Source organism: Callorhinus ursinus, unplaced genomic scaffold, assembly GCF_003265705.2.
Source record: "Callorhinus ursinus isolate GAN/ISIS: 27379988/994484 unplaced genomic scaffold, GSC_fseal_2.0 scaffold36, whole genome shotgun sequence".
Lineage (NCBI taxonomy): Eukaryota > Metazoa > Chordata > Mammalia > Carnivora > Otariidae > Callorhinus > Callorhinus ursinus.
In genome coordinates this window covers 9,735,926-9,750,804 of record NW_027397098.1, presented here as the reverse complement: position 1 = coordinate 9,750,804, position 14,879 = coordinate 9,735,926, and the positions used below count along the sequence as shown (strand labels likewise).

Below are 14,879 nucleotides of genomic sequence, written 5' to 3'. Positions count from 1 at the left end.
GAATAAATGGTAAGGTATTACCCTAAAGCTTCCTGATGTCTGTAACAGGGTTCCACTGTCAGCCAAGACTCACCCTCCCCCACGCTGCCCCAAGCTAAGCTCCACTAACGGTGGTTATCTCTGTACAAAAACTTGTTAGTTTGGGACGGTAACTTAACAGTCCAGGAGGGACTGTCCTCATAGGACTTCAACTAAGAACCAACAGGGAACGAGGGAGAAATGTTATTTTTGTGAGGGTAAGACAAAAGGAGTAATATAACAATTATAGACTCTGAAAGAAGAGCTGACATGGTTCTTTTAAAACCATTCTGAAGTTTGAATTCTATACAACAAAATTAGGCAAAAGAATTATGTCCACAGCTGCATATACATGGAAATTTTTTGGTAGGATTACCCTACCCAGAACTTTAGAAAAGAAAACAATTTTAGTTAAGTCTACTCATAAAAATGTTCTCCTTACTATAACCTCGACTGCTAGGATTCTTCCATGGCATATAGCTTAGAATCCTGGAAGAATTCAGAGCAGGTTTCACTTTGGCTAGAAAACAGAATTCATAATCAAATATATTATTTAATGTACAAACACATCTATAATCAGATTTGTTGTCAATGGGGGATTCACATTTGCGTTTTCAAAGGTTAATGTAAGATACAGAACTTTACACATTAAAAAACATATATTATTCACTCTCAGCTTTCAAACACAGAGGGTTTTTAAGGAATAATTCAAAAGCCCATGGGGACTTAAAATATGAACCAGTAATGAAAAATGCAAGTGGGATGACATAAAATGTCAAAAAAAAAATGAGTGCCTAATAATGATAATTTCAATTCTTTCTCCTTGCACATGACCATCCATGACATACAACCCTAACTGGGCCCAAGTTTCCAAGGAACACATGGACTCTTCTCCTGCAGACCGAGAGAAGTGTCTAGAGCTACTGACCAAGAGACAGAAGAGGCACAGAGAATCTGGTTTAGAAAAAAATTTTTTAAAGTAGGTATGTGTTAATAAGTAGCAACAGAAACAAAGAGAATGAACTCAAAGTTGAAATATTCTTATATTAGACCTAAAAACACATGCATGTCTCCACTCCCAAATTGGGACGGGACAGCCAGCCATAAGTGGGCTCATTTACCTGAGGTGTCCAGGTGAGAGAATAAACAAAGGTCATGAGGTATCTTCTCAACAGGCACTGTGGATGGCAATCTGTTGATCAAGAAAATACAACTATCACGGGTCGCACACCTGAGAAGGAACTCAACTAATGAAATAACATTAATTAAACTAATTCCAAAGCCTTTTCACAACTTAAAGTGATCATCACAGAAATCCAAGCACACAGTAATTGAGGATGCATATACATCAAGCAGCAACGTCAGCACAAACTTATCCGTTTCAGAGAGGTCGTCCCCAAATTCTTGTAATGACCCTAAGAAGCCAATGGCATGTCTGCCCCTCAAGTTGTCATCCCTAATCAGCAATGTTCTTCTAGGAGGCTCCTGGCTTGTCTCTTGCTATGGAATTGTCATAATGCCCTTCATTATATTTTAGACACAAAGAAACATCAACTCACATGGATTTTAACGGAAGTCAGACTTCTCTTCAATAGAAGAAACTAGGACTTTCTACAACCTAGTGTCTGAGGACGGCTTGGCCTTTGATTTTGTGCTTGTGTGGGTCATGGCCACACTAGAAAGACCTTCAAAGAAAGCCTATGAACAGATGAGTCCTAGAATGAGAAGTAGGCCTAGCCTAGGGCAGAGCTTTGTGTTATCATTCAGTAAAAAAGTTGCTGAATAAACATTAAAAATGTAGCCATAGGGGAAAAGAGGTGTGTTGGTTTTTACAGGGTAACCAGGATGGCAGTGTGGAAATCACACCATTGAAAAATGACACAAACGCAGAGCAAACCATCACGAAATCTCAGTGGGGTCATCTTCACACTGGTTCTCAAAGTGGGGTCCCCACACTAGAGGACTGGCACCACCTGGAAACTTGTTAGATGCACAGATGCTCAGGCCCCACTAAAGACATCCTGAGTCAGGGAATTTGGAGATGGGGACCCAGCAATCGAGCTGTCTGGGAGTTACAAAATCGGATTTGGATTCAATGATGGGACCATTTATTCTTTGCTCTCGATTTCAATGTTCTCCAGACCAAACTGGAGTCAGATTATTAACCTGCTACACTGTGTTTAGACATGAATGTATGGAAAATGCCCACAAAACTGTTATTCACATTCAAATAGCCATGCAGTCATTATTCAATTACATTTTAAGTTTAAACCTGGGTATCTGAAAAGATCAAATTCATTTCCACCCGTGTATTTTTATTAGAAAACAGAACCGCCTGGCAAAGGCTGTGTATTTTAGTGTACCTCAGCTTTTCTTCAATATATAAAAATGCTACTAATGGTGGGAATTTTTCAAAAACATACCGCAGGTATGCACACTGCCTGATACCCTCCTTCTCCCTAAAATTACAACTGAAATGGGGGATAACTTACATTGACTTAACCCTGTACAACCCACACAATTCTTTTTCCCCACAGGAAATCTAATTTAATCTTCATGAACCCCCTGAGAAACAGGTGTTTCACAAAGGAGGGCGTTGAGACGCAGAAGGTTAAGCAGCTTCCTCAAGGACACCTTGCTGGGGGCTGGCAGAGACGGCCTCAGACGGCTGCAACCCGTGATGCCAGCATGCTGAGTGTGGGCAGGGACAGCGATGCGTGGCCAGGGGGGCCTCAAAGAGGGCTTTCACTATCAGGGTGGGAGGCCAGGATGCCCTCCAGGTGGGACGGAAGGGAAAAAGTGCAATCTGGAGAAGAGATCCCTAGAAGAGGCGTGTCTTACACGTTAACAGGTGCACCATAAACAACAACAGGTATTTCTGGATATCATCTCTGCCAACCCACTCACTGATAAAAACAGCCACACTTCCTTATTCTCTATAAAGACAGTTCTATATGGTTTATCACCTAAGTTTTGGGGAAAAAAAAAAAACACAAAAACTTACTGTTTTTCTGGCTGCACAACTGCAATCTTTCTTTTCTTTTGTGCTGTAAAACAGGCAAGAAAGGGCAACAGGACAGTCAGCTTCGTTCACGAGTTAGGCAAAAGCATTTTTTAAAAATGTCTTCATGGGGGCGCCTGGGTGGCTCAGTTGGTTAAGCGACTGCCTTCGGCTCAGGTCATGATCCTGGAGTCCGGGGATGGAGTCCCGCATCGGGCTCCCTGCTCGGCGGGGAGTCTGCTTCTCCCTCTGAGCCTGCCCCCTCTCATGCTCTCTCTCTCTCTCTTTCTCTCTCTCTAAAATAAAATCTTTTAAAAAAATGTCTTCATGGAAAACTGTGTCAGTTTTAAAGAAACGATTTAAACACTGGAAAGTTTTTTCATTCATGCCACAACTTTATCTTATTTTCTTCCAGCATTAAAATAAACTCTGACTCAGGGCGCCTGGGTGGTGCCGTTGGTTGAGCATCCGACTCCCGGTTTCAGCTCAGGTCGTGATCTCAAGGTCTTGAGATCAAGCCCCATGTCAGGCTCTGCGCTCAGCGGGGAGTCTGCGTGTCCCTCTCTCTCCCTCTGCCCCTCCCCTTCATTTTCTCTGCCCTTTTCAATCTCTCTCTAAAATAAATAAATAAATCTAAAAGAGACTTTGACTCATCAGAAATGAAGTCTAAATAGAATTTACTGCATTTAATATAATTAAACGAATCACTACGTTTGTATCCTTTGGATAAATACCTAGTAGTGCAATTGCTGGGTTGTAGGGTTGCTCTATTATTAACACTAACTACTTTAGTCTAAAATATGCTTTTAATAAGAAAGAAAGAGGACACAAGACAGGAGTTTCTGTCCAAGGCACAACTAAGACCCAGGGGACCGGCCCCACCCACGACTAAACCCAGGGAGCACCGGACCTGGCTCTCAGGCCAACTGAGTCAAGAATCTGTGGTACTGTGAGAGGACAAAAACGGGATGCCCTTGAGATCGAAAAAAAAATTATTCTATGCTCAAAATTTTAGAAATATGTTAAAGTGAAGACATTACTCTCACTGGATCAGATTCACTGAGCAGTATGGTGTGTGGGAGAGAAGAATCCCTTAAAATCCACCTGCATGTAATCTGGGTGACCTATTTTGTCTCACACAGTGCGCTGTCCCCCTCCTAATGGATATGGAATGGAGCTGTCCTTCAAGCTCTGCCGACACCAGGGGACAGGAAGCCAACTATAGGATGGAACTTTCTTTTCTAGTAATTTCCTGAGCATCTACATAAATGAACCACATAGTAGGATGCTAGAAAGAAAAGCTAGCATACAAATTACAAAAAGAAAATACTAGAAATATCTATTTCACAAAAAGTCAAAACCCCTTATTTTTAAGGACTCCTAACTTTATTTTCAATTTTTTCATTTTTTATTTAAATTCAATTTAATTAACACATACTGTATTATTAATTTCAGGGGTAGAATTTAGTGATTTGTCAGTTGTATGTAACACCCAGGGCTCATCACATCACATGCCCTCCTTAATGTTCATCACCCAGTTACCCCATGCCTTCACCCACCTCCCTCCAGCAACCCTCAGTTTGTTTCCTAGAGTTAAAAGTCTCTTTTGGTTTGTGTCCCTCTCTGTTTTCATCTTATTTTTTTTCCCCTCCCTTCCCCTATGCTCATCTGTTTTGTTTCTTAAATTCCATATATAAATGAAATCAAATGGTATTTGTCTTTCTCTGACTTACTTCGCTCACCATAATACTCTCTAGTTCCATCCGTGTCATTGCAAATGGCAAGATTTCAATTTTCTGACGGCTGAGTAATATCTCATTGTATACATGAACCGCATCGTCTTTATCCATTCATCTGTCGATGGACATTTGGGCTCTTTCCACAGTTTGGCTATTGTGGACATGGCTGCTATAAACATTGGGGTGCAGGTGCCCTTCAGATCACAATGTTTGTACCCTCTGGATAAATACCCAGTAGTGCAATTGCTGGGTCATACGGTAGCTCTATCTTTAACTGTTTGAGGAACCTCCACACTGTTTCCAGAGTGGCTGCACCAGCTTGCATTCCCACCAAGAGCGTAGGAGGGGTTCCCACTCATGCACTCTCTCTCCCCCTCTCAAAAACAACAAAAAAAACCCACAGAGTATTTAGCTTAAATTTTCTCTAATCAAAATAACGAACTATAAATTGGGAGTGAAGACCTATTTTACTTTATATATGTTTATATATTATTTTATACAATCTTTATAGATCTTATTATATTTGTATTTTATTATCTCTGCCACTCCACGACCTTCACCTGCCTTCTCATTATGACTTAGCTTGTCAACCTGTGAGGTGCTTCCAAATAACCATCTCTCGAAGATACTGAAAGCATCCACGAGATAAAAATATTGGTGCCCCGTGGTAAATCTAACACCGGGTCTGTTTTTCACAACCTAGCTATCGTCTCTTCACAGAACTGTCTATTTACCCCCCCAAGCCCCGCATGTTGTCCACAGGGCTCCCAACTGGACGATACTTACAGACTGTTTTGTGTGGTGTGGTCAGAGGGTAAGAGTTGGCTTCGCACCAGCCCACGGGGAAGATGTCCATGGACTCCACGTCGACAATGAACTCTGGAGTAGGAGTCTGCAGACCTGCATCGGAAGAGTCAAGAGGACAGGTACAGACTTTACCACAGAGACCCGGAAGAAGCGAACAAAGCACAAGCATCCCCAACATGAGGACCACACTGCCCCGGCCGGTCAGCCGAGCAGACAGATACCAGCACCTGGAACAGCAAACAGCTGGAGTATGAGGGGCGCAAATAAAGTGGAGATCCAGAGAATCCAAGCTATTTCCTACTGCGCATGGGTAGGGGGCACGGGGCGGGGGGTGGGCAGAAAAACTGGCAGAGAGAACAAGTCCATCCCTTTCCTAAAAGTACCTTTAAAACGAAGGAAACGGGCCCGAGCTGGGGTGGGGGCCACAGTATGCGTGTGTAAGCCACCAAAACACACTTCATCCGGCACCAAGCAAAGGTCGACCTTCAACTAAGGAAAGTCACCATCACTGTGAAAAGGAGCTTGCTGGGCACGGCAACTCGGGTTCCGAGCAGGACACACCGAAGGCACAATTCCTCTAGGGAGCTTGCTCACTCATCGGTTTGACTGCGGTTCCTTATTTTGACCTCTGCTGGTGGCCTGCAGACTTTCGTCATGTCACACAAAAGCCATCACCAATGACTATCATCCTTTCTCCTTAATTCTCCCATAATTTGAAGGATATATAGGCTAAAGGAATGCAAGCAGGTTTATGGGGACTATTTCTCAACACAGCTGAGTGAATGGAAATCATTTCTGTCTCCTATTATGACTCAAGTGATACTTAACCTACTTGCCAAAGAGACCATCAAATACACAAGATGACGTCCAAAACAGACAAGAAGTAAAGAAACTCTCCGCGTGGCTTCCAATGTGGAAGTGACCACCCCTGTCCCGGAGGGCACACGGCTCTCCAGAGGGTCCTCAAACTATTTCCTCATCTTTGGACTCACAAAAATAGCAAGTGTTTCTTAGCTACTCAACAATTCTGCTAACAGGCTGAATTCGTCTACAACATACATTTCTATCTCCAGACTTACATTTAGGTACAAGTAAGATTTTCAAGGTCAAAGTAGTACTTCGAAAGGAAGCCTAAGGTGAACTTGATAGCCTGCTCCTTCCTGAATCATGACTTTCATCTTCCAATATTCTGCTGGTTCAAACATCACTTGGTATTAATGCTTTAATATATACAGTTCCATAACAACGTACACAGTAATAGATTTATACGGCCGTCTTTACCATACTTTAAAATTCTTTGATCATGCTCTCCATTCAAAGCAAATATTTATGAGCTACAACGTGTCAGCGACTATGTCCTCAAGAAAGTTATAACCCTGCCTTCCTTGCACTTTCAAATCTAACCTATTAAGGCATCTACTAAATAGGAACAGATGGAAAAGTGGGTTATTTATCTCCCAGGAACATTTTCCTGACCGTGAAATTTTTCTAAACTTATTCTGAATGATGGGCATTGATTCCTTATATCCCTTTATCAACCTTACGCATCTAGACACATCTGGCTGGACTCGGAACATAATCTTTTTAAAAAATAACCCATTATTTTCCACAACCAGGAACCCACTAGCTTACAAAATGATCGTAGCCAATGTGGTTTATCCGAGGCGTGATTATTGCTAATTGAAAAATGTATGCAATTCTCCTTGATTATTCTACGATTTCCAAAATTACCTATGCAAAGCTTAGTGGACTACTGCAACAGTCTTACCATTTTAGAGGACACCCTCTGTGAGCAACACAAGACCATGCTCAACCTTGAACTTCATTTCAGCGGCATCCATCAATATGGATTCTACTCATTCATCCTTATCCAGAACCTTCATCTCAAAATCCATCAGGAAGCCTCAATCTCCATCTATGGGGAAGTACTTAAAGAAATCACGGTACACCGTATGACGGGATATTCTGCCACTATAAGAAAGGACGAGAAACCTCTTTGTATACTTACACCTAAAGACGCGTATGTATATGTTGAGTCAAAGAAAGGCAAAGTATGGAACGCGGCGGATACAGAGTAGGCTACCATCTGTTTAAAAAGGGGGAAATAACATATATTTGTATGTGCGTAAGACAAACCTGGAGGGAAGTGCAAAATTCTAATACAGTGGGCGTCTGCTGGTAAGGAGCTGGGACACTGAGGGATGGTGACAGGAGTGGGAGAGAGACCCTGACCACGGACACTTTCACGTATTCTTGGCCCTTGCGAATGAATCAACTAATTTACAGTCACAACCACCTCACTATCACCACAATAACCACACAACACAAAACAGCTCCCGGAAGAAAAAAAGAGTCTCAGGCATGGACCATACTGCCACAGGGGCCAGATTAATGAAGGGCAAGGGACCTTAACAGGAAACAAAACCAAACTACAATGAATCATTTCGCTAAGAGGACAAAGATGTTCCGTATTCACAAAGCATATAAATCTGTAAGCGTCACTTTGGAACCTTAAAATACTTCTGCCATGTGCCATACCCTGAGACTGCGTCATCCTCTCGTCAGATGCCCCTCCTTCCACGAAGCTCTACCTGCCCTCTGAAAGGCAAGAGGCAGGTTAGCCTTGCTCAGTACCCTCATTAAAAGTCAAAGGCCACAGCCAATTGGGACGGGCTCGAGCGCGCGATGGAGAGATAAGGCCCCACAGGAGAGAAAGTGACAGGTGATCTGGGAGCGAGACTGGGCGCCGGAAACCCCGGGGGCCATCCGTCCGGCTCCTTCCATCTGCAGAGGCCCATCTACAAAACCAGACTGTCAGGTCCCTTCATCAGCTGTGGGGCCCAATTCCCAAGGAACAAAGAGACAGGCAAAACTGTGGGCGGCCAGATCAAGACGTGACAGGAAACAGGCAGCCTGAAGGAAAACAACAGAAATGCTATCCAAAGTGTGTGCGCAGAGAGAGACGCTCACAGGACTGCGAGCACACGCAAGCCCTGACGTTGGGCCCGACACTTGCCCAGATGTTTAATCCTTACAAGGGATCGGGACCAGATACATCCCCATTTTACAGATGAGTAAGCTGAGGCACAGAAGAAGATCAAAGAGCAAGTGACGGATCCAGGATTTGACCCTAAATAATCTAACTCTAGAGGCGCTGCAGGTGGTCTTTTCCTTTCTTTCTTTGTTTTTGCTTCTGGTTTGGGTTTGGGTTGGCTGGGTCTGTTTAGCATCTGTCCCCTTCCTATTCAGGCCCCACTTCCCTCCTGCAGAACTTCCCGGATGAGGCAGCTACCAGCGCCTCCCACAAAGGGGAAGGAGCCAGATCTGCCCTCTCTGCGGGCAAATGACAACAGAAAGGTAGTCAGTCGGAAGTCACATCCATCACAACGGCAGCTCTAAAGCCCAAACCCTGCGTGGGTTCCTGCAGCAAAGCCTCTGGAGAGGCGATCCCCCAGACCCCTTCTCAAAAGCCTTCCCCCACAAATTCGCATTTTGCCCAAGACAGCCGGCCCAGTTCTGTTGCTGATCACCAAGGACCCGTCTAATCGAGCATCAGCTCTGGGCACAAAACAGATCTGGGAGGATTAAAAGCCTGTGCCCACAGACAGTTCCCACTCTCCCGACCACCCTCTTTGGAAACATTGCTCTCAGCCCCTGATTTGCTGAAGCAGCTTCTCCCAAAATTGTCTCATGCAGGCCATACCTCCTTTTAAGATTTTAAAACCACCCACACTGGCTTGAAATATAATTACTTTCACATTTGCATTTTCCCTTGTTTGATTTTTGCAAGTCTCTGCGAAATGCTTATTAACCAACCTGACTTTTCCACAAATTACAGAAAAGGCTTAAGGGGCAGTTTTCCACACCTGGTGTCCTATCTATAAGAGGTCACCTCAACAGGAGTTCCTTTAAACCATGCCACACCCTGTCCATTAGATCTTAGAGACCTTTACAAACCCTAGCACACAGAAGAATCATCTGGGGAGGGTGATGATAAAATGCAGACTCCCATGAAGCACCTGGGTGGCTCAGATGGTTAAGCATCTGCCTTCAGCTCAGGTCATGATCCCAGGGTCCTGGGATCAAGCCCCACATCAGGCTCCCTGCTAACGGGGAGCCTGCTGCTCCCTTCTCCCTCTGCTGCTCCCCCTGCTTATGCTCTCTCCCTCTGTCAAATAAATAAATAAAATCTTTAAAATAAATAAATAAATAAATAAATAAAATAAAATAAAATGCAAACTTCCAGACCCTCCTTGGGACTCAGATGCTCTAGGTCTGAGGAAGGTGCATTTTAATAGGACTTCCGGAGATGATGATGTAGAGGGTAGTTTATTGGAACTGAACCAAGCATAGGAAAAGAACAGCCAAAGAGGTTTTGAATGTTAGCTTACATGTATAAAATATCTCACCGGCTCAAAATTCAGCTGGCAAGATAGCAGATTTTTGTTTTTATTTTTTTTTTATTTTTAGATTCAATTAGCCACCATAGAGTACATCCTTAGTTTCACAGGTAGAGGTCAGTGATTCATCAGTTGCATATAATATAACACCCAGTGCTCATCACATCACGTGCCCTCAATGCCCATCACCCAGTTACCCCAACCCTCCACCCCTCACCCCTCCAACAACCCTCAGTTTGTTCCCTAGAATTAAGAGTCTCTCATGGTTTGTCTCCCTCTTCTGACTTCTTCCCATTCAATTTTTCCTCCCTTCCCTATGATCATCTGTACTGTTTCTTCTATTCCACATATGAGTGAAACCATATGATAATTGTCTTTCTCTGATTGACTTATTTCCCTCAACAAAATCCCCTCCAGTTCCACCCACGTCAGTGTAAATGGTAGGTATTCATCCCTTCTGATGGCTGAGTAATATGGACCACATCTTCCTTATCCATTCATCTGTCAATGGGACATCTGGGCTCCTTCCACGTTTGGCTATTGTGGACATTGCTGCTATGAACATTGGGGTGCATATGCCCTTTCGGATCCCTACATTTGTATCTTTGGGGTAAATACCCAGTAGTGCAATTGCTGGGTCATACGGTAGCTCTATTTTCAACTGTTTGGGGAACCTCCATACTGTTTTCCAGAGTGGTTGCACCAGCTTGCATTCCCACCAACAGTGTAGGAGGGTTCCCCTTTCTCCGCATCCCCGCCAACATCTGTCGTTTCCTGACTTGTTAATTTTAGCCATTCTGACGGGTGTGAGGTGGTATCTCATGGAGGTTTTGACTTGGATTTTCCTGATGCTGAGCAATGTTGAGCACTTTTTCATGTGTCTGTTGGCCGTTTCGATGTCTTCTGTGCAGAAATGTCTGTTCATGTCTTCTGCCCATTTCCTGATTGGATTATTTGCTCTTTGGGTATTGAGTTTGATAAGTTTTTTATCGATTTTGGCTACTAGCCCTTTATCTGATATGTCATTTGAAAATATCCTCTCCCATTCTGTCGGTTGTCTTTTGGTTTTGTTGACTCTTTCTTTTGCTGTGCAAAAGTTTTTTATCTTGACAAAATCCCAATAGTTCATTTTTGCCCTTGCTTCCCTTGCCTCTGGGGATGTTTCTAGGAAGAAGTTGCTGCGGCTGAGGTCGAAGAGGTTGCTGCCTGTGTTCTCCTCTAGGATTTTGATGGATTCCTATCTCACATTTAGGTCTTTCATCATTTTAAGTTTTATCTTTGTGTGTGGTGTAAGGAAATGGCCAAGTTTCATTCTTCTGCATGTGGCTGTCCAATTTTCCCAACACCATTTGTTGAAGAGACTGTCCTTTTTCCATTGGATATTCTTTCCTGCTTTGTTGAAGATTAGTTGACCATGATGTTGTGAGTCCGTTTCTGGGCTCTCTATTCTGTTCCATTGATCTATGTGTCTGTTTTTGTGCCAGTACCATACTGTCTTGATGATGACAGCTTTGTAATAGAGCTGGAAGTCCGGAATTGTGATGCCGCCAGCTTTGGTTTTCTTTTCCGACATTCCCCTGGTTATTCGGGGTCTATTCTGTTCCATACAATTTTTAGGATTATTTGTTCCAGCTCTGTGAAAAATATCAAAGGTATTTTGATAGGGATTGTGCTGAATGCGTAGACTTCTCTGCTCTAACAATATTTATTCTTCCCATCCATGAGCATGGAATGCTTTTCCATTTCTTTGTGTCTTCCTTAATTTCTTTCATAAGTATTCTGTAGTTTTCAGAGTACAGATCCTTTACCTCTTTGGTTAGGTTTATTCCTAGGTATCTTATAGTTTGAGGTGCAATTGTAAATGGGATCGATTCCTTAGTTTCTCTTTCTTCTGTCTCATTGTTAGTGTATAGAAATGCAACTGATTTCTGTGCATCAATTTTATATCCTGCCACGTTGCTGAATTCCCCTATGAGTTCTAGCACTTTTGGGGGGGGTGTCTTTTGGGTTTTTCACGTAAAGTATCATGTCATCTGCGAAGAGTGAGAGTTTGATTTCTTCTTTGCCAACTTAAATGCCTTTTATTTCTTTCTGTTGTCTGACTGCCGAGGCTAGGACTTCTAGCACTATGTTGAACAACAGTGATGACAGTGGGCATCCCTGTCCTGTTCCTGACCTTAGAGGAAAAGCTCTGTTTTTCCCATTGAGAAGGCTATTCGCTGTGGGCTTTTCGTAGGTGGCTTTTATGATATTGAGGTGTGTTCCCTCTATTCTTATACTGTGAAGAGTTTTAATCAGGAAAGGATGCTGTACTTTGTCAAATGCTTTTTCTGCATCAACTGAGAGGATCATAGGTTCTTGTCCTTTCTTTTATTAATGTGATGTATCCCACTGATTGATTTGTGGATGTTGACCCACTCTTGCAGCCCAGGAATAAATAAATCCCACTTGGTCACGGTGAATAATCCTCTTAATGTACTGTTGGATCCTATTAGCTAGTATCTTGGTGAAAATTTTGGCATCCATGTTCATCAGGGATATTAGTCTGTAATTCTCCTTTTTGGTAGTGTCTTTGTCTGGTTTGGGGATCAAGGTAATGCTGGCCTCAGAGAACGAGTCTGCAAGTTTTCTTTCCATTTCTGTTTTTTGAAAGCTTCAGAAGAATAGGTACTAATTCTTCTTTAAATGTTTGGTAGAATTCCCCTGCAAAGCCATCGGGCCCTGGACTCTATTTTGTTGGGATATTTTTGATGACTGCTTCAATTTCCTTGCTGGCTATGGATCTGTTCAGGTTTTCTATTTCTTCCTCTTTCAGTTTTGGTAGTTTATATGTGTCCAGGAATGCATCCATTTCTTCCAGATTGCCCAATTTGTTGGCATATAGTCGCTCATAATATGTTCTTAAAATTGTCTGTATTTCCTTCGTGTTGGTCATGATCTCTCCTCTTTCATTCATAATTTTATTAATTTGGGTCTTTTTTCTTTTTGGTAAGTCTGGCTAGGGGTTTATCGATCTTATTAATTCTTTCAAAGAATCAGCTAGGAGTTCTTAAGGGACTGCTGTATCTTAAATCACTTTCTTGTTCAGAAACACAAAATTTGATTTATTCCTCTTATCTATTCAAGCAAGCATTTAGCGAGCAAAGTGCACATGAACCCTCGTCCAAATATTGTGCTATGTGATAGGCAAAGACAGGAGCAGAGCCCTGTATAATGGCTCATGATGCAAATGACAGTATCAGGATGATTACAGTGAGTGCTCTGTTCTGATGGAGCGCAGGCCCTGGGCAGGGAGGCAGAGCTGATGTGACAAGGGGCTGCCTTTCCATGTGCTCATCAGCCACCTCCTCTTCCTAAGCTCTTAGTAAACCATAGACTTCACAGATGCCAATTCCCTCCGCCAATCTCCACCACCATCCTGCAAAGCAGGATCCATGATTATATATATTTTATACAGTTGTACAAGTAAGAAAAGAGGTTTCAAACCCAGAAAGTACTCAAGATCACACATCTAGGAAGCGGACATAGTGTCAGGAGGGGGCTGCCGAATGCACGTGGTGGAACAGGAGTCCTGACTCCGGGAGACATACGGACAAACCGAGAATGAGCAGGAAGGCAATGGCTGCAAGTTTACGAAGCGAACTCAGGGCCCTGTGAGGGCGGGCAGAGCAGCAGCGAGGGGAGAACTGTAGGATGAAGGGATGAAGACCTGGGACAGAGGGCAGCCGGGACACTCGAAGACCGAGCTGGGCAGGGGCACTGCGCACTGAGGGGATGCCCCGGTCATGGCTGCGGGTGGCCACGTGCTGGCTTCTCACGGGGGTCACAGGGAAACTCGAGCCGGCAAACGTCGGGCTAACAACAGTGACATCTGGTTGGGGGACGCCGGTGTCTGCGTGGGGATGCTATGCCGGCAGCTAACGCTGGGAGCTGTGTGCGGGTCTGCCGCGAGTGCCGGAGTCGTGGGCACGGAACGGCTCCTGCAGCCACAGAAAGACAAGATGTCACCCCGGTACTCGGGAAGAAAAGCCCTCCGGAGAGCTCTGACCTTTACATGTGAGGGAAGCTGAGCCAAGGAAAGCCAGGAATGCTCACTGAAGGAAGAGTCTGTGGGGAGGAGAAACCTGCCTGGCCCAGTACTCTGGAAAAGAGATGGAGGGGAGGCCCTGAAGGAGGGGTCAATGTAGGACAAATGCACCATCCCCCCACGGATGCGCGGACGCTCGGCTGCTCGCCCAAACGGGAGCAGAGTGCACAAGGCGTGTCTCGCATCGCTACTTTGTTTAAAAGTGATAAACGACTTACGCCAGGTGGAATGGCAAAAATGGACAAGGCAAGAAACAACAAATGTTGGCGAGGTTGTGGAGAAAGGGGAACCCTCTTACACTGTTGGTGGGAATGCAAGTTGGTGCAGCCACTTTGGAGTACAGTGTGGAGGTGCCTCAGAAAATTAAAAACAGAGCCACCCTATGACCCAGCAATTGCACTCCTGGGTATTTACCCCAAAGACACAGATGCAGGAAAAAGAAGGGCCATATGCACCCCAATGTTCATAGCAGCCATGTCCACAGTAGCCAAACTGTGGAAAGAGCCGAGCTGCCCTTCAACAGACGAATAGATAAAGAAGATGTGGTCCATGTATACAATGGAATATTCCTCAGCCATCAGAAAGGATGAATACCCAACTTTTACATCCACATGGATGGGACTGGAGGAGATGATGCTAAGTGAAATAAGTCAAGCAGAGAAAGTCAATTATCTTATTATTTCACTTATTTGTGGAACATAAAGAATAGCAGGGAGGACATTAGGAGAAGGAAGGGAAAAATGAAGGGAGTGGAATCGGAGGGAGAGACGAACCATGAGAGACGATGGACTCTGAGAAACAAACTGAGGGTTCTAGAGGGGAGGGGG

The 14,879-nt window shown here is 43.9% G+C and overlaps 1 protein-coding gene across 6 annotated transcripts in view; it reads right to left on the bottom strand.

Annotated features, from left to right (window-relative positions):
• Positions 1-14,879, bottom strand: part of SFMBT2 (Scm like with four mbt domains 2) — a 226,246-nt gene that overhangs the window by 43,083 nt on the left and 168,284 nt on the right. For all 6 annotated transcript variants that reach the window (XR_012374583.1, XM_073879943.1, XM_073879941.1 and 3 more), the window contains exons 12-14: positions 5,545-5,658; positions 3,023-3,065; positions 1,140-1,210 (exon numbers count right to left, since the gene is read on the bottom strand). Coding sequence is in view for 5 of the 6 variants with exons in the window: in XM_073879943.1 (XP_073736044.1) it covers positions 1,140-1,210; positions 3,023-3,065; positions 5,545-5,658 (228 nt within the window). In the remaining variant the exon portion in view is untranslated. The remainder of the gene's footprint in view (positions 1-1,139; positions 1,211-3,022; positions 3,066-5,544; positions 5,659-14,879) is intronic.